Below are 20480 nucleotides of genomic sequence, written 5' to 3'. Positions count from 1 at the left end.
AGGACAGCTTGTGAAGCGTCGGCTGGCACCCAAGGTGTGTCCTCACAAAGGAGTGCCTGATCGAATACATCCTCTAAGGTGGATTGTGTGAAGTCCAACTGGTAGGCGGACGCCCCAGATAAACGTGTCGATCTGGTCCTCCTCCGATGGAGGAGTGGGGAAGCATTGCATGAAGGTCTGAAACTTCATGTAGTAGTTTGCTATGTGCTTGCCCTCAGCTTGCATTGCTGAGTAATAGGCAATGTGGAGCTGTTTCAACGATAAACACCGTTGAAATAATTTCTTGAAGCGTGCAGCAAGACTATCGAATGTCGTAAAGGTGGTCAAGGGTTGTGCCTTGAACCATGTGGCGGGTGGGCCATCCAGTGACAGACCAAACTCCACTTGTGACGCTGCCAAATCCCACCCCATTAGACGTTGGCCGATGTGGTTTACCATCCACATGCGGAGGTATGGGCGTAAGTGCTCCTCCGCGTCACTATTCCTAGAGAAAATGGAATAAGGGTATGGCATGGCAGCAGCAAAGGACCAGTGGGGGTGAGCGGAAGGTGGGATTGGTAGTGGTGTTCCACATGTCATGAGACGGTGGAAGGGCGGGTGGTGCGGCAAGAGCCAACGTGGTGATGGGGTGGTGAAGGAGAACCCGAAGACGAGGGAAGAAACTCCGCTGCTGCAGGAGAGGACGTGTAGCTCAGCTAGGCCACCGTTTGGTGCAACCACCCGTTCAGCTCTTCTGGCAGCATTGTGGCCAACGGCCCAAGTCTGGGCAGGCGAGAGGGAGGTGGGGCCGGGCCTGCATCTAGTGGTGGTTGTTGTAATAAGCGCGCGCATAAGAGATCATGTAATGTGGCGAGCTAGGGCTGACGATTGGGGGGAATCTGACGACATCCACCATCAGGGCGCTGCAAAAACGTTGTCGACCCGATCCTTTGGGTCTACTCAGGTTCTGCTGGTGGTGGCCCCCTATCGCGCTCCTAGCCCAAAGGGGTGGCTCACACCACACGGTTCCTCCTCTACAAGAAGTAGAAGGAGAAGCTGTGGTTGCAAAAGGAGAAAGAAGATAAAAGAAAATAAAAAATAAAAAATAAAAAGAAGAAGAAAACTAGAAAGTAAACTGAGAATGAGGAGACAAACAATTACAATTCTCAATAGAACACCGCCACACACCCTTACATGCCAAAAAGGGCATATATATATATATATATATATATATATATGCATGGTTTGGTTGGCCCATCCCATTTCACACTAGGCAGCCAATAACATTAAGAACCCTGTCAAGGCCGCATATGATCATCATGATTTTGTTGGCAAGATATATAGCATAACACATCTAAAAGTCAAGATCCTTGTTCTTAACTCCAACATAAGAATTTCCCTAGTAGAATTGCCAAACCAATTTCCTTGCTCGGGTACGTGACAAGTCATCTTTCTTTGGTTTCTACATGCGGCAATAGGAATTATATGAAGTCTTATACATATATGGCAGTACAATGGATATAAAGAAGAAAATTGTGGTATTTGCAGTAGTCTTTTAAAAGTGAAAAACATAAAACATGTGCCAAAGAAATGATTCATTGAAACATTGAGATTTTGTATTGATTAATAATGTGATAGAAGAATCTCATGGTGGGTTTGATGGCCACAGAAATATATGATGTGCAATAAAGAAAACAAGTGGGACTAATGCCACAAGAAATTTCATTGATGGGCAAATGAAGAAAAAAGGTGGGACCAACACCACAAGAAAATTTCATGAGGATGCCATGTCATGCCATGCACATACAAATGACGTAATGTGCATTACATTTATAGGTCATCATATGCTACTGATGAAATCATCTCCCAGCATACCAAAAAACATAAACTCAGCGCATAAGAAGGTAATCAGATACCATCCATAATTGCTCAAAGATGCTAAAACTTAAAATAATCAGCTGAAGGAAGTCCAAGTTACCCAAACCTCGTTTCCCAAAAACAGAAGATAGTTTGCTTTCAACTGTTTTGGGAGATAGCTTGTTTTCAACTGTTTTTGGTTCCATAGCTCTGCTGCTCATGAACAACCATTATGAATCAGCCATAAAATGCTAAGTGGCAAAACATGGTTTCAGTAACCACAAAAGAGCAGATTCATTGTGGCCCAAAAGTGCTCTGCATTTCAAATACAATGGTTACGTATTTTCAGATAGTCTCAAATTGCTGCCAGAATAATTACCTCTCAAAAACAGATCCATGATGACAAAAAAAGGTTAACTCATTGCCAAATAGAAGAGTTCCATAATAAACGAAACTACTGTCAGGTTGTTGCCATTCTCAATACTATCCATTATTACACAATGCTAGGCGGATCATTAGACCAATTGCATGTTGCTCGTTGCCATCTTGTCTTTATACAATCTACTAATGGAGCATGTTGGGCAGGTTGTTCCTTCTCCATTTTCTCTTTATCCACATCCATCATGAACTCTTCTCGGGTCCACTTGGGGGGCACTGTAACATGCAATTTGGTCAATCGAGGCCGTTGCTCAATAACCTCACCGGCACTACTGCTGCCTACAGTTTTGGCAATGCCATTAAAATGATACAGGTCAAATTGTTTTATTCCTCGCACAGAATCTGTGTCCTTCAATCCTCCCTTGTTCTTTTCTATCTGATGCAGTGCTTGCCAAAGCTCATTCCAAACCACATAATCACTGCTACACAGGTTCTCAAGCATATCTTGAGGCATGACAATGTTCATATCATGAACAAGTTGCTGTACAGCTTCAGCTCCAATAAAGCCACCTCCACCACTTTGGTCATGTGAATCAAATGCCTGGCGGATGCGTCTTTCCCTATCTTCTAATTCATTTTCATCTTGAATCCCACGTTCAAGAGCAAATAAGACTGTATAATGCGACTCACTTCCAACAACCCAGATGGGCCACTTTGGGCGCTTCAGGTACTGGCCTACTTTGCAAAGATTCAAAGCTTCTAACAGTGTAAGGAATCCCACTTCAACATTAGATGGGATCCCTTTAAGCTGCATACCCCCACCAATATCCATGTGCCCATCAAATACATTAGGAACAGCTTGACCAGATATTAAAAGGTTCACAATCTCCTGCAAAAAATTGTTTTGACAGAACATCACGGCAATGTTATAGGCTGCTCCCTTTCCAGAAAAACACATATTCTATTAGTGTAGCAGTACCAAGGACAAGATGAATGTTTCACTAACATAAGAAGAATAATGTAGAGAAATTTTATGGCATCACCAACTTGGAACAATCTACAACAGAAAGCTCAAAAGCATTCCCTTTTTAAGAGGATAATATGATCAAAACAAAAATACCTGTGAAGCATGTCCAAAAGGAGTTGTTACAAGAGGCTGCCCAGGATCATCTCTGTCAAGTTGGACAGCATCCTACAATATAAGAAATATGAGTATTTTGTTAATCCTCAGTAGGATCCTGCATATATGATGTGCAAAATCAGAATTTATAAATCTCAGATCACTATTTTAAATTGACATACTCAAAGACCTGATAAAAAGGATGGAATAATCACTTTGTTATACAAAAGCAGCAATATACTAGCATTTATGCTTCCATTGTAAAAAATAATTGATAATACATACAGTTAGTAACTTTAAACAAGTACTATGTAAGCCTATCTCCAAATAATGCCTATGTTTTTACTCTTAAACACGATCTAGAAATAAAATATCATCAGTATATTTGAAGAATTCAATGGCATTCATGATTATGATTCACAAGATAACCAGTCTTTCTCAAAATGGCAATGATGCAAACAGGAATTTCAGAGTCACTAGGCAATGAAGAAAAGTAACCACATTCAATTAGGTCAAAATATCAATTTTTTAATCTATAAAGATATAATTTAAATGTTGTTATTACAAAGAGAGAGAGCTCGCCTCTGTAATGTTTCAACATTGGAGAGGGAATGTGATTAGTTTAGAACGACCAACCATTCATCCTCTTAACCTCTAGTCAACGGCCGTAGCACTATACTGTAGAGATAATCTACACTGAAAAGTCAGCACACTATGAATATTGAAACACACAAGTTGAAAATTGTTTCTGTTCTAATTCTATGGCATGGTTGAAGGCAAAGTACAGAACAAAAAAGCTAGTACAGAGTAAATTGTTCTATTTAACCTTCTATTGGTACAATCTTGCAATTGATTTCAGATTGACAAAATCAAAGCATATCAAAGTTTCCCCTCACAAAGTATCGATGACGCAAACCAATCATATGAACATAGGATGTATTTTAAAGTCCTATCACCATGAATTTGTTAAATTACATGGACAGTTCACTCTATCAATGATGTACATAATGCTCTAACTGGATCTGTATACCATTATAAGACCCAAAAACCAAATCAGTTCAATACTAAGGACAGATATACATGTGTGAATAGGTGCATCTCATAAAAAGAATAGTAAGCTGGAAGCAGCCAGCTACTAGTTCATATTAAAATGTCTGTATTCAAGTCTCCAACAAATACTAATAATTGGTTATGAATTACATAACTAATATGCAAAGCTACTGACTCTAGAATTCTAGGGTTATCAATTTTTCTCACCACTTTCTGTTGGAGGGTGGCAGCTCCAGACCTGAACTCTCTTTCATCTTTATTATCTCTGTACTACATTCTCTCTCTTCCCAGATTCTTTTCTCTCTAGAATCTGCAACTCTTTAAATGCCCCCTCTCTCTAGAATCTGCAATGCTTTAAATGCCTTTTGTCTCTTCCACTTTTTCCAAGATATTACCTTTTTTTTATTCCTAGTTTATTGTACCTGTTTGGTAGTACAAGAGTCTCTTAACTACCAAGTAACCATTCCCAATTTTGTATAAATAGGCTTATACCAGCCTCTTTTGTAAGGAGATTATTTTCTGCTGCTACTTAGAAACAAGCACAACTCTTTGGCTGTGTCTCTACTCTTTGCAACCATTTTTTCTACAGCTGTCTAACAGCCTTCTCACAGCTTGGCTGTGTCTATTTTGTTTTAACTCTTCCGCTGCTGCTATTAACAGCTTTTCTCACATGGTATCAGAGCAGTGAGGTCTCTATATCCTCAGCCTGAATTTCTTTTTTGCCAAAGAGCACACAGACCTCTCTTCTTTTATCCCTCCCTCCCAACCCTATAGAGGAGGTTCTCTTAGCAGCCACCCTCCCAACCTACAGAGGAGGTTCTTCTTTTTTCTTTTCCCCTCATCTGAGCCTCACCTAGCATCTAGGGAGAAGTAGAAAGACCCTGAGCATCTACTTACAACTGCTGTAAATTGTCCAGTTGTAGCTCAAGAGGAGGATATCCATGGCCTCGCATGCCACGATTGTTTCATCAACCATTCCCCAACTCCCCAAAGAGTCCATCTTGGATGGGAACAATTACTTGGATTGGGAGCTACAAATAAAGACCTTGCTACAATACCATCGTTTATGGAATGTAGTCAATGGTAGTGAAAAGAAACCACCAGTAACTTCATCCTCTTCAACCAAATCAGTTGTTGGCTCATCTAACGCTGAGATTGAAGCGTGGCTAGATAAGGATTCTCGTGCCCATGCTTTCCTCATGTTTAATATTAAACCAAGCATCGCTCATCAATTTCAAGATATAGATGAAGAGACAGCCAATGAACTATGGACATCCATCAAAAAGAGGTACCATCGAGCAGATCATGCTCAAATGATAGCTATTGAGAACCAACTAGCTAATCTCAAGATTCATGACACTCCCAACATCATGGATCAAATAACGCAATTTGTTACTCTCCAAAAGGAACTAGTTTCTTTGGGAAGCAAGTCAACTGAAGTGCTAATCATGCTCAAATGATAGCTATTGAGAACCAACTAGCTAATCTCAAGATTCATGACACTCCCAACATCATGGATCAAATAACGCAATTTGTTACTCTCCAAAAGGAACTAGTTTCTTTGGGAAGCAAGTCAACTGAAGTGCTAATCATGCTCAAATGATAGCTATTGAGAACCAACTAGCTAATCTCAAGATTCATGACACTCCCAACATCATGGATCAAATAACGCAATTTGTTATTCTCCAAAAGGAACTAGTTTCTTTGGGAAGCAAGTCAACTGAAGTGCTAATCATGCTCAAATGATAGCTATTGAGAACCAACTAGCTAATCTCAAGATTCATGACACTCCCAACATCATGGATCAAATAACGCAATTTGTTACTCTCCAAAAGGAACTAGTTTCTTTGGGAAGCAAGTCAACTGAAGTTGAGTTTGTGCATCGTCTAATGATAAAGTTGCCTGAGTCATTCTCAGCATTTTGCGACACAATTTCTCTTCTTCCCAACACACCTGATATGAATACATTTCTTGGTATGCTACAAGATAGGGCAACAAGGAAGAAAAGTGCTCAAACTTCCAATGAGGCGCTTCTACATGCAACAAGTAAAGGCAAGTGGAAGCAAAATGGTAACTCCTACAACAAACCCAATCCAAGACCGCCAAACAACCCAGCTTACAAGGAGCTCACTTGTCATTATTGTGGCTACAAAGGTCACATTCAGCCGGATTGTCGGAAAAAGAAAAGGGACAATGCTAAGAACTCTTCTTCTACCGAAAATCAACCTACACCAAAATCCAACTCAGCCCACTTAGCCAAAGAAACAGTTTTCCTTTGGCTGGACCAACTTCACATTTGGCTGGACCAACTACCTCAACCATTGATGAGTGGTTAGTAGATAGTGGTGCTACTTCACACATGATCTATGACAAATCCATTTTGCATGATGTGAAACCTAGCTCCTCCCACATTTCCATAGGAGATGCCTCAAGCATTGAGGCTTCATGTGTGGGTAATGTGTTTCTTAACAATTCTTCAAATGAAGAACGTCATTCTTCAAGATGTGTTACATGTGCCTCGCATCTCTGCCAACCTACTTTCAATCTACCAAATCACTAAGCAAGGTTATGGAGTCTACTTTGATAGCTTAGTTTTGGAAGTCATTGACACCAACAACCTACAAATTGTTGCTAGTGGCACACAAGAAAGGGGTTTATACCACCTGAAAAGTTCCCATAGCCCCTTGGAAAAGTCCAAATCTCATCTTCTTCATCTTTTTCAAGGCTCTCATGCGTTGGTGGCACAAGAAGATCCCACGTTGTGGCATGCTAGGTTTGGTCATCTCAACTATGATTCTCTTCAAAAGCTCTCCTCTTCCCAACTAGTTGAGGGTCTTCCTATTTTCAAAACTCCCAATACCCCATGTGTTGCTTGTCTTCATGGCAAGCAACATCGAGAGCCTTTCCCTCATGAAACCACTCACCGTGCAACATCTATCTTGGAGTTAGTGCACATGGATCTTTGTGGTCCCATGAAAACCACTACTCTTGGTGGTGCACGCTACTTCATGCTCATTATTGATGATTTCTCCCACAAGGTTTGGGTTTATTTTCTTGTAGAAAAATCGCAAGCCTTCACAAAATTTCAAGAATGGGTAGCTCTCGTGGAGAACGAGACATCAAAGAAAGTTCAAAAGATCAAGTCGGACAATGGTGGAGAGTTTATCTCCCAAGCTTTCCACCATTTCTACTCTCATCGAGGCATTGCTTGCCAATTTTCTACACCTAATACTACTCAACAAAATGGAGTCGTGGAAAGGAAGAACCGGACAGTCCAAGAGATGGCTCGTACAATGCTATCTCAATCTGATCTTCCTCTCTCGTTTCGGGGTGAAGCTGTGAACACAACAGTCTACATCATCAACTGCTGCCCAACAAAAGCGGTTGCTGGAATGACGCATGCAAAAGCATTTACAGGTGTAAAGCCCTCAGTATCTCATTTTAAAGTCTTTGGTTGTGATGTTTATGTTCACATTTCAAATCATAAAAGGACGAAATTTGAGTCCAAAACCAAGAAATGCAAATTTCTTAGTTACAGCACACAATCTAAAGCGTATAGATTATGGAATTTAGAGTCAAAGTCCCTAGTCATCTCTAGGGATGTTCATTTTGTGGAGTCTCAGTTGGATGATTCTAGGATTTCACCTGAGTTCATGGTTGAAATCCCAGCTCCTCCGGAATCTCCTATTTTAGACGAAGATGTCACATCTTCAAGCCCACCATCTCCTCCTACTCAATCTCTAACTTCGCCAACAATTCAATCCTCTCCCTCAACTCCACTTGTTTCCCCTCCCTCTACAAACCATCTTCCACCACTTCCCAAGTGGCTTCAAGCCACCATTCGTGATTCTCATCTCTCCGATGCTGAACTTCATGAGTATACATCTGGTTCTCGAACACGCAAGTCACAACGGCCTCTTCACTCATGCAACTTTGCCTTATTGTGCACTGTTGTGCAATCAAAAGAACCCACAACAGCAAAAGAGGCCCTTGTTCTTCCAAAGTGGAAAGCAGAAATGGAAGTTGAACTTGATTCCATTGAGCGGAATCATACATGGGAGCTGGTCCCACGGCCTCCACATCAACAAGTCATTGGACTGAAATGAATTTTCAAAACCAAATACCATGCTGATGGTACTTTGGATAAGCACAAAGCACGTTTAGTGGCAAAAGGCTACTCACAAGTCGAAGGAGTGGATTACGAGGAAACTTTTGCTCCAACAGCAAGGTACACCTCTATCCAATGTGCGCTTGCACTTGTTGCTCACAACAAATGGCCCATTTTTCAAATGGATGTCAAGTCAGCCTTCCTTAACGGTGACTTGAAAGAGGAGGTTTATGTTGAACAGCCTCTAGGTTTCGAGAAAAAACTACGCGAATTGACCGCCCGCCGTTGAGTGACGAATTTGTTCATCTGGATGAAAAGGCTCGCGCGCGGGGATTTAGAGCAGAAAAACATGGTTTACAGGTTACACAAAGCCTTGTATGGCTTAAAGCAAGCTCCCAAAGCTTGGCATGACAAAATTGATAGCTTCTTTCTCTCTCTTGGGTTTCAAAACTGTAATGCTGACAGCAATCTCTATGTTTTTTCCCAAGATAATTTGCTTTGCTTGATCATATTATATGTTGACAACCTTCTAATTACAGGGTCCCTTGCATCTAAAATTGAGGAGATCCGCACTAACCTCAAAACAACCTTTGAAATGACTGATCTAGGACTTCTCCATTATTTCATAGGTATGCAGGTCTATCAATCACATGGTGGTATCTTTCTCAGCCAACATAGGTATCTCAGGCAGCTCCTTAAGACCTATAGCATGTCAAATTGCAAGCCACTCTCCTATCCAATGGATCCAAACTCAAAGCTATCTCGTGAAGACAATTCTCCCATATTTGAGGATATCACGAAATATAGAAGGTTAATTGGGTTCCTTCTTCATTTAACTTATACCATGCCTGATTTGTCCTATAGCATGAGTATTCTCAGCCAATTCTCAACTACTCCAAGACAAAGTCATTGGCAAGCAGCTATTCGAGTTCTTCGGTGTTTGGCCAACACACTCGACTATGGTCTTTCTTTTAGAGGCGACATTGAGCTTGTTGGCTACTCAGATGCTGATTGGGCAGGTGATATTGATTCTAGAAGGTCCACAGCTGGCTATTGTTTTATGTTAGGTTCAGGCTTGATTTCTTGGAAATCAAAGAAGCAAAACTCAGTTTCTACTTCATTGACAAAAGCTGTATACCGCGCCTACTTGGATACTTGTTGTGAGTTGCTATGATTAATGCAATTGTTTTCTCAAATTCGTGTTTTGCAAGACTCTCCTATTGCAGTTTTTACTGACAGCCAAAGTGCTCGTGCCTTGGCACATAGCTTAGCAGTTCATGGTAGAACAAAACACATTGAAGTGCACTACCATTTTGTTCATGAATTAGTAAAATCACAAGTCATCAACTTGGCATATTGCCCTACTCAAGAAAATGTGGCTGATTTATTTACTAAGCCGCTTCCAAGGCAAGCCATTGATCAGCTCCTCGATCGACTCAATGTTGGACCGCCGTTTTGGAGCTGAGAGGTGTTGGAGGGTGGCAGCTCTAGACCTGAACTCTCTTTCATCTTTACTATCTCTGTACTACATTCTCTCTCTTCCTAGATTCTTTTCTCTCTAGAATCTGCAACTCTTTAAATGCCTTCTCTCTCTAGAATCTGCAATGCTTTAAATGCCTTTTGTCTCTTCCACTTTTTCCAAGATATTCCCTTTTTTTTATTCCTAGTTTATTGTACCTATTTGGTAGTACAAGAGTCTCTTAACTACCAAACAACCATTCCCAATTTTGTATAAATAGGCTTATACCAACCTCTTTTGTAAGGAGATTACTTTCTGCTGCTACTTAGAAACAAGCACAACTCTTTGGCTGTGTCTCTACTCTTTGCAACCATTTTTTCTACAGCTGTCTAACAGCCTTCTCACAGCTTGGCTGTGTCTATTTTGTTCTAACTCTTCCGCTGCTGCTATTAACAGCTTTTCTCACACTTTCATACCTTTATGGGCCTTGAAGAGAAGAATTCTGAAAAAGTCCTTACCAGTCCTCTAGATAAAAGAGCTGAGAAAAGAAACAGCAAAGCACCAACACGACTTCTAAACATTGGTAGCAAGGATGTGAGTTGATGAAGAAGAGAAGACATTGATGAGAATGTACAGATTCTAAGATGTCTTTGCAAATCCACACCAGAGCATAACGAGACGCCTTCCAATCGCTGGGCCAGTATCTGCAGGTGTCAAAATAAGTCAGTATCACTTGGCATGAAAATATGTATACTTTCCTTACTGTCACAAATATGTTGACATATTTATAGACATACATAACTACTTTTCATTAGGAAAGAAATGCATTGTGGCATGGGTAAATGCATATACATTAAGAATTTAACCATACAGTAAATTTCTTCCTATATTAGATTGATACTCACATCAACCACAATCCTCTGTATGGGTGTGAGCGTGTATAAATTCAGTTAAAAAGTGATGTTGTGTTGACTTACACGTGCATATATTTTTCAGTTTCCCCACTAAACACAAAGTATCTATGGTTCTTATATTCTCAAGTAAATACATACTTCATCTTGTTCTTCATTTTTGCTAATGTCTTTCGGTAGCAAAGAAAAAATATTAAGTACTGTCAGAACACTCTTATTTTTTCCTCCAATAAGCCATAGAATTTCTGCCATTGCGGAAACCAAAGCCCTGCATCAAAGCCACATTAAAAGTCAATAATGCTGTATATGTATTTATATGCAGTAATGACTGCTATAAGGGTATTCCACATTCTAAAAGCATTGACAAAATCTAACATAGAAGAACAATCAATGCAAATGATTGCAGTTTAATCATAACGGGTTTTGGAAGGAAAATTTATTGGCATTCTTTTATGTTTTTGCTAGTCAATCCACTTTGCTCAGAGATCACAACTCCTTAATAGATTTTTGTATAGCTCTCTCTATAGACATAGGATATAATGCATCTTATAAAGAACCAAAAGGGAGAGCTATCAAGGAATAGCACATGGAAGTAAACTGACGTTTCTCCTCAGCTGAAATCTTGACATATGTGGAGCAATTATACATGAAGAATAAAAATTCCATGACCAATGTGTTTCCTTAATGCACAAGGAAGCCTTTGAATTTAAAAAGGTGATGAACTGCATTAAATAACTTCAAGGCTGCAGTTACACTCCACCTATGTCAGAAATGTTAAAATGTACTGGACCAGTTACCAATGAATGGATACAGGCATTACTAGATCAAGCAATTGGACAAGGTTTTCTATGAGATGAGCAAGATAAGTGGATCAAGACAAGAATTAGAAACCAGTTCACCAGCTATCGTGTGATGTTTGATGTTGTATGGCTAAACTTAGGCCCTACTTATGAGCATCAAGAGGGCTGTGGTATAAGCAGGTTTCTAAACCCTAAACAGCACTATTGATCATCTGGTTTGTCTTCGGGTCAAAATGGAAGCCATTGGCTTAAAGGAAAACAATTATATTGTTGTTTGGCATCCCAAGGGCAAAGTTATGAGAATGGATAGAAAACCTTGGAGTACAAAAGCCATGAAAGCAACCGTGGCCCAGTTGCAGGATTGAGGAAAAGCATAGGCGTTTTTAGAGATTTAATGAGCACCATGGGAAAAAGGATGCCCTCCATCACTTTGTTTGATCTAGGTATTGACCACCTGAAGATTTCACCCAAGAGGCCATATGAGAACATTAGGAAAAACGAGTCATTGTGCATTCTACAGTTTTGCTTCTGATTTATTTAAATAATGTTAGATTTTTGGCATATGCAATGCTGAGACAACAAAAGGTTTTAGATATGGCAAATCCTACCTCTTGATTGGTCTTAAAGGCTAGTTTGGCCATTTAAAAGATGTTAATATATTTTTCTTTCTTTCTTCTGCATCTCAGCTATTTCTCCTGTCACTCCTATTCCATGTCCACCATTACACAGATGGTACCAGAACAAACCTCTTAGCCTTCTAGATTATGCCTTAAAATGTCATCTCAGCTTCAAGAAGAACAAGCCGAGTTTACGTTCTGAGCTTAGATGACTGAAACTTCTGCCTTTGAAAGATCTCCAGCATGGTCCGATCCAAGATGGGATGGACATTGTGGCCTAAATACATGAAAAATTCTTTGTAACTGCCTTTGAATCTTGTGTTTGAGACCCTACTTGTGTAGCCCTTGATTCACTTGTACCATGAGGAGTGATGGAGCTAAAGGAAGTTATGATGGTTTACAATTGATGAGCTGTTGTGGTTGTATTGTTGTCCAACAACTTCTATGTCTCTTGAGTTCTGGCAAGAACACTGCCAAGCATCATTATTCTTCATATTCCATTACCTTGCAGAGATGGTCAAAGACTTTTTGAATAGGTAGAGGTATACTTCTTATTTCATAAAAAATAGCACAATGGCAAACATAGTGTATTTCTGATTCCACACACCGATGGCACAATTGGAAGGGAAGTGAGAACATGCGTCCATGCTTTACTCAGCCACATTGGAAGCCTTCACCATGAAATGGAAAACAGCCCACCATAGATTTACATTTGAGTTTCATGGAGACCCATTTGTTGATGCCCAAGGTTACATTCATACACACATGCCAAGAGAGCAAGACATGGCATAGCATTGATGCTCCATGCTGACACGTTGAGAAAAGAAACATGGGTTGGCTTACATTTTGAAAACAAAAGAGAATGTATGACCTAAGTTACCTCAAAAAACATAGAGAATGAGCCATTATATTACCAGACAGGATGCAACGACAATGGCACATCATTGACTTCTTCCATATGCACGTACCTCTATTGACATTGGGAGGAGCCACCATAGGGCAAGTAGAGGAGCATCAATGACAACACAAACCACGAGTACTGGGATACAAGGCACATGGGCCATAACCGCACCAGATCAAGGAGATCATTGCTTACCATGTCCAATCAACCCAAGGAAAACTAAATGCACTCAATGAAAATCATAGCCTTGCTCCATCACACCAATACCATGTCCCCTTACCACTACTTTGTGAGAAACTGTATATGAACAGTAGCAGGGTGGTGCCAAAGAGGCTAGCGGCAGCAAAAATTTGGCTATCACGGGGAACTTGAATAGGACTGGTTAGAATCAAGAATTTGTATTAGCCATAAGAGCTCACAACATGCATCCAATTTGCCCGATATTCAGCTTCTATTGAAAAAATGGAGACTGGATTTTGTTTCAAAGATTTCCAAGAAGTCAAACCTAAGCCAAGTAGAAAGAAATAACCAGATGTAGACTGTCTTGTGTCAGAATCTCCTACCAAATCAGCATCTGAGTAACCAAATAACTTGCCCCTTTTGAATGAAGTTAGCCATACCATCGGTTTCAAGAAGTTGTTGACAATACCTATGCTGGCTGAGAAATATGCCTCCATGTGATCAATAGACTTCCTTCCAAGCCCAAGAAGTAGTGGAGAAGACCTAAATCTACCATTTCAAATGTCTCTTTCAAATCATTGTGAAGCTGCTCCATCTTGGCTTTGAAACATAGCTAGTGTTGCCTCACCATCAATCGCAGTCATGTTGTTCATGCCTGCACCAAACATATTGAGGTGCAACACCATAGAGCATGTGAACAAGCCCTTGCTGGAGATTTGTAGATCAAGTATTGTCCATCTGAAGACACATTGCACACACCTTCATCAGAGGTGTGCAGTCGAAAAATCTGGTCACTCAGTTACATCCGTCATCTATTGGATCCATCCCCAGTGTACAGGAGGGTGTATAAATGCCACTACAGTTCAGCAGCAGTTAGGGTGCTACAGCAGCCAGACAGTTCAGTATTTACTGCTGTTATTTCTTAGCATAGTTATTGATTACAGAGTGAGGTGGGACCTAACTCAATTCTCAGGGAATTAGTTGGGATCGTACACCCTACTAACTCCCCTATTTATGGAGCCTACAGTCTGCCAGACAATTTAAGTTGCATCTATATAAAGGCCCCTTGGCTCTCCTAGTCGTTTTCTTCTCATTTATCAGCTCATTTGAGCCTATCTCCCACAGTTCACTTAGTGGCTTATTATGATAGTTCAGGGGTTTACATTATATTTCATGAAAAGGATCCACATTGTGGAAGAGTGTTGAATTGGATGATTGATATCATTACTGAAGGAATCCAGACCAAGTAGGGTAGCGAAATTTCAAGCCCAGCTCTCAATCCCTAGTTAGAGATTGTGAAGTAGATGTGCAGGTTACAATAGGCTAGATATTAGTTTGTCTGGCCTATTTAAGGCAACCATAATATTAGAACTTTTATTAGGTATTTTCATTATTGGTGTATTTTCATCATTGGTGTATCCAAACCTTTCCATTACATTATCACATGTGTACTCATACTTAGGTAGGTTTATTTTAGGACCAATTTCAAATAGTAAGTATTACGGGGATCACTTTCCTGTACACTAGTACAATGGTTTCATCCAAGAACTTAGATCCTCTATTTCAATGCGTTTCACTGGCATTGGCAAAGAAACTCTACTTATTGCAACTGATCTTTCTTGTTACGGAAACCTAAGGTTGCCAAGAGAGTTAAGTAGAGTGTAAAACAGTTCAATTAAAGAACTGTGCAGCTTGTTCTGGAACAAAGAAGTATCCACAAAATCATGAATTGATAGCACCCGGTATGGATCCATTGAAGTTGAGATAGGAGGGCACAAAGACTGTCAGCAATTTATGCACTTAGCTCCATTGGAAATGAACGTAAAGTTTGGTCTCTAATAAATGTGCAGGCCAAGAGAGAAGAGAATGTCAATCATCACAAATCTCAAATATCTCTCAATTCTAAAGAGATCAACATAGCCCCTGTAGCAATGAGGTCATCCACAATTTATCACTGAAATTTATCACTGGGCTTGTTTAAGACCACAGCTACCATCTTGAGTCTGTCGTATATATACCATTATGTTTGTACTTATGATCCAGGATCCCAGGGGGATGCTCACCATAAACGACATTTTTTATGTCACTTAGGAAAGCACATTTTACATCCATCTGATATAATAGCCTGCCTTTTGTTGATAATTCAAAAAATAATTCCTTGATTATTTTCATTTGTGTCATGTTAGCAAGCAATCCACCTTGGGACATTGAGCATAACCCTTGGCTATATATGATGCAAGTCTAACCTTATGCTTATCAAAACATCTATCACACCCCAATAATAATTCAGTACCTGGTCAGAGAACTAGTTCTCAACTGTCATTCCACTAGATGGCATTGATCTCTTGTTCCATGGCCTTCTAGCCTTACCTATATCTGTAGGCTCTCCGTCCCATGATGTATGTCATCAACACAGTTGAAAATTCACATGCACGTACCCCACCAACTGCTCACTTTGCTCCAATAAATGCGATTTCCCAGGATCATCTTCTGCCTTCAACTCTGAACAAAGATGCTCAATATCACAATATTCCTCAACTGTCTGATGACCCATAGTGGAGAAAGAGAACAAGGTTCATTCTTGATCCTACTATACTCTGAAATATGATCATCTATGATAGCTTATCCTAAAATATGTTGAACAAACCCTTTGAAACTGCCACAGCTTCAAAGTCCTGTGTTGGAAATTGATTTGTTCAGCTCTCTTAGATAAGTATTGGAAGATTCATCCCATGGAGAAAGACAATGGCACATCAGCATCTGGAAACATCAGTGCAGAACATAAGTGCATCTTTACTGGGATAATACAACCTATATCTCTTTGAAATCTCAGAGTGCTCTACGATCCATCACGTGAACAAGATGAGGATGCGTCCCTCCAGTGCAATAGCCTCTCAAAACACCAGACCTCCACAAAACACGAGCATATATTTTGTGACTATATAAATATCCACTGGAAACATGGTTGTTTGCGACAAATGTGAAGTTTATGGATTAGAATCAATCTTCCATCTCTTTGATAACATGCACCACAGTAGTAACCACATCAACCCAAAGCTTTCATGGGAGATAGCTATCTTCCAGCATAATAATCATCTCTAGGATCCACCATAGGTTGTTGGACACACTTATAACACAAACTCTTCACAACAGGATGGAATTTAAGGAACCCACCTTCACATGACAGATAACTACAGAATTTTGGACCAGCCTGTGGACACGATTATTCAATGCATGATTTAGTAGAACAAAGCATTGGTGGCCCACAAGATACCCTGGTCTAAGACAGAATTTTCCCAATAGTGACTAACACAAAATTCTGAGTGGCTTGTATTCCATAGATTTAAGAGCTGCCAAGGCAGAGGTTCTCGAGGTTGGCACCAGCTCACATGGCTGGGGATGGGGATTAAACACTATCAAAGACCCACAGTGACCATGAGTACCATATGAAAGGCCAGTGTGAATTTTTCTATTCTCTACATGTCTCCATGAGTCATTCAAGGGAATTATCATAAAATCAACAGCTTCCATTTGTGTCTTTAATACTCTTATCTTGATATCTACGTCACTGAACATGGAAAGATCCTTCTATTCTACTAAAATATATGCTGTAATGCATCTCCAACATTGGCATACTTATTATCAATGTGAAAGGCCCACAGTGACCTTTAGTGCAGTATGAAAGGCCCATGTGAATCTTCGAAGTAACATGCATCTTCACAAGTGAAGCGAGGAATTATCATAAAATCACTAGTTTACTTTGCAGCTTACCAAGACTTGCCATTATATGCATCGCCACAAGTCAAGCGAGGAATTATCATAAAATCACTAGATTACTTTGCAGGACTCCTGTTCTAAGTCTCGTCAAATGCCTGCATGTTACAAATATATGCCTTGCAAAACCTCCCCAACAATGTCAGTCTCTAAGGATGGCAGAATTCTGATTGGACAAGAAGCTCCACACAGGCTGACCATCTATAGAAACTATGCACCATATTATGCTTCTTATGACGCAATTTGATTTCATTAGCTTCTTATTAGTTCTTGAGTAGTGGTTGATTTCTGGTCTTGTCAACTGAATGCTACTCTTCTAGGATGTGATGACAAATGGTACCATGTTAGTGCGGAGACACAATCTTCCATGTTCGCACCAAACATACCAATGTTAGCATGTTGAGAAAATAATATATCAAAACGAAAATATGGACTTATTTTCTCGTTAAAGGCTGTGTTTCCCAAACTTGGGAGAAACAACTTAGTGCCTAGGATTCTAAAGGCCGACTAGGATTTCTAATGGTCAGAAGCACAAGTACAGATGGTCTGAATGTAAGCCAACATTTCTGAAGGCACCCCTGTCCACTTGTGTCTACTCATCGAAGAACCAGAAACAGAGATTTGGCTGCAAATCAACCATTCTAAAATGTGAAATGCCAAGCCACTTCAGCATAGAAAAAAAAGCAAAACATATATATAAAACACAGACCTTAGAAAACATGAAAACCATGGCCTTAATGAGAGTTATAGAAGCCAGCCATAGTTAAAGCTGCCTCACTTTTCAACTGAAAGCACCATATTCATGTGAAACCCAATCTCACTAGGATTAAATCCATACCTAGTCCTTTGAGCCTGTGAGAATGCAAGTGGGGGTGTATCCGAATGCCTGGTGTCTCCTCTGTTAGTTGAGCTATCATGCATTCCATTATGTTCAAAGAGAAGATACTTGAGCATCACTGCCTACAATTTCGACAAGGTAACATTCATGTCAATGTCTGTTGTAGAACTTTATGGCAGGAGAGTAATGGATAGAGTAATGGATACCTGTACAGGAGCGAGAACACCACAAGGTCCTCCTTCTCTTTGCACGAGCCCCAATGATGTCTCCTGGTCAGCACTGAACCTATGGCCACAGACATGGGGTGATCAGAGAGAGAGAGACGAAAGAGAAGCAAAACAGGAAAGGGGGGAAGGGGTTGTGTGCAAACACCTGAAACCCTGGTGGCACCATTGTGTGATGACATCTGTGGATACATGAGAATCAAAGACGATTGAAAAAAGACGATGCGCTTCATCAAGGGGCAAAGGATTTCCCTCTATTTCATGCATCTTAGGAGGTGACCTATCCGTCATCACTGCAGCAGCAGCAGCAGACACAAGGATGGCAGGCGTGGGCGATGCTTTCTGTAGGGCCAGCATTCTCTGCTCCGCGGCGGCAGCCCGCAATTCACGCTGTTTCCTCCTCATCCGAGCCTCTGCATCTAATCCTTCCTCCGACGCCGACGCCGACGCCAACGCAGAAGGTTGGCCATCTGCATCAGCTCCCGCCGCCTCACGCGGGGGCTTGCTCCGCTTCGCCTCCGGGGTGGGCTGTTGCATGCTCATCAGAAGGGCCCTCTGCAGCTCCTCCTGATCATCGTCTGCCATGCGGAAAGATAGAAGGAAGAAACGGAGGTCGAGGTCCTGGTCCTCACCCTCACCCTCACCCTCACCCTCACCCTCACGGATGATCTTCTTCTCACAATAATGAATGGATCCTGATGGTGGAAGAAGCGCACTTCTTCGCCTACTGATCCTGCGCATAAACGCCGCAGGGATCTTCTTTTCGATGGTCCGCCATAGCCACAGCCATAGCCATAGCCATTGCCATTGCCATTTCTTTTGTTTTGGACGAAGAAGAAGAAAGAGCAGCGCACTGTTCCTCCCGGCCTTTAAAAAAGAATGCCTCTCTCTCTGTCTCTGTCTCTGTGTGTGTGTGTGTGTGTGTGTGTGTGTGTGTGTGAGAGAGAGAGAGAGAGAGAGCTCTCTTCCCTCCCTCAACACACGCAACAAACACTCTACTTCTACTATGTTGTATCAGTATGTACTACATACATACATACTTACTTTATTTACTACACATGGCTTGTCTTGGTTTGGCTATAACAAAACCCATCATCTCCTTCCTACCTCCTCTCACTCACTCGTCCATCTAATATAGTAGAAGAATAGCTCATTCTCCTCATTAAACAAATAAGAGATAACTTTTTCATAGTGTTTTGTCACTATCATCTTCTACCTCTACAAGTATCCTCTGCGTTCATGACAAACTTACTTTCGATACACACTATCGATTCTTTTCTCATGCTAATATGTAACTCATTGGCTCCTCAGTTAATGTAGTCGTTAAACCAAGTGGCAAAGCATCAATTTGTGGCGACCAATCACGAAATTAGGCGACTTGAATGCAAACCCGATTCAGTTGATAATGTTCTTATAAAGAATCGGGAGTGATTCTGTGCAACGGGAGGGTTGTGTGTGGGAGAGAGAGAGAGAGAGAGAGAGAGAGAGAGAGAGAGAGATTCTATTATCGTCTTCGAAGGTCAAATATGACCTATGAGACCAAAAATATTACATTTCACGTGATACGTGTGAATGTGAGTAGCAAGTCTCGATATTCAAGAACTTTACCAATGAATGTTGCACTGAAGAGAAAGAAAACTGAAGATTTGTGCTCTGTTTCGCTAGATCACTCTTTAAGGTAAGCCATGTTGACATAAAAGGTTGACTCCTTCCACTTTGTATCTTAGTGTGAACACATCCAAATAGTTAGAGCTTAGTATATAACCTCCAACCTAACATTGTAATGTACTCTGTCTTGTATCTTGAGTCTCTAAGAGTGTAAGAGTTACAAAATAATGAGAGCTTCCATTAGAGCTTGAAGCGTGTCTACCTTTCCATTCTTTCTTCTATCATACTCTCTGTGTTGTTTGTTGTGCACGTAACCGACAGGTCCTCACGTACTTCCACATACATATTGGACGCCATATCCTACAAGCCAATCGGTTGTACCTTTCCTATGTGATTGGAGCCACTAGGAATGGAATCTCCATCAAATCAGCCTTCGAGATCGTGCTTTACCAGGTTAGACACAATCTATTTGCTTGTCATAATCACTCAAAGCAGATCTTGTCCCAAGGAACAACCCCAATACATGCTTCACTCGGCCGAACGACACTCGGGAGGACCAGTCGGTTCCGTCCCTCTCATCATTGCAGTCACCTGAAGCAAGATCGACCTGGATAATCGGCACAAAATCTGTGATCGACATCTCGAAATCGGCATCAGAATCAAATCGACAGATTCG

The 20480-nt window shown here is 40.8% G+C and overlaps 1 protein-coding gene across 1 annotated transcript; it reads right to left on the bottom strand.

The window, feature by feature from the left end:
- Nucleotides 1-2105: 2105 nt before the first annotated feature.
- Nucleotides 2106-18816, bottom strand: LOC147856053 (ubiquitin interaction motif-containing protein). Its single transcript, XM_087329246.1, has 7 exons — nt 18345-18816; nt 18179-18257; nt 17973-18094; nt 11004-11130; nt 10470-10655; nt 3335-3406; nt 2106-3103 (listed from the first exon to the last, which is right to left on the bottom strand). The coding sequence occupies exons 1-7, from the start codon at nt 18779-18781 to the stop codon at nt 2330-2332; spliced, it is 1797 nt and encodes a 598-aa protein (XP_087185372.1). The 5' UTR covers nt 18782-18816; the 3' UTR covers nt 2106-2329.
- Nucleotides 18817-20480: the final 1664 nt, after the last annotated feature.

The sequence above is a fragment of the Azolla caroliniana genome, unplaced genomic scaffold, assembly GCF_043228905.1.
Source record: "Azolla caroliniana isolate FFs.n. ecotype wild unplaced genomic scaffold, voAzoCaro1.0.p SCAF_13, whole genome shotgun sequence".
In the NCBI taxonomy this organism is placed as follows: domain Eukaryota; kingdom Viridiplantae; phylum Streptophyta; class Polypodiopsida; order Salviniales; family Salviniaceae; genus Azolla; species Azolla caroliniana.
Note: the sequence above shows the minus strand (reverse complement) of the source record. Positions and strands in the feature narration are given on the sequence as shown.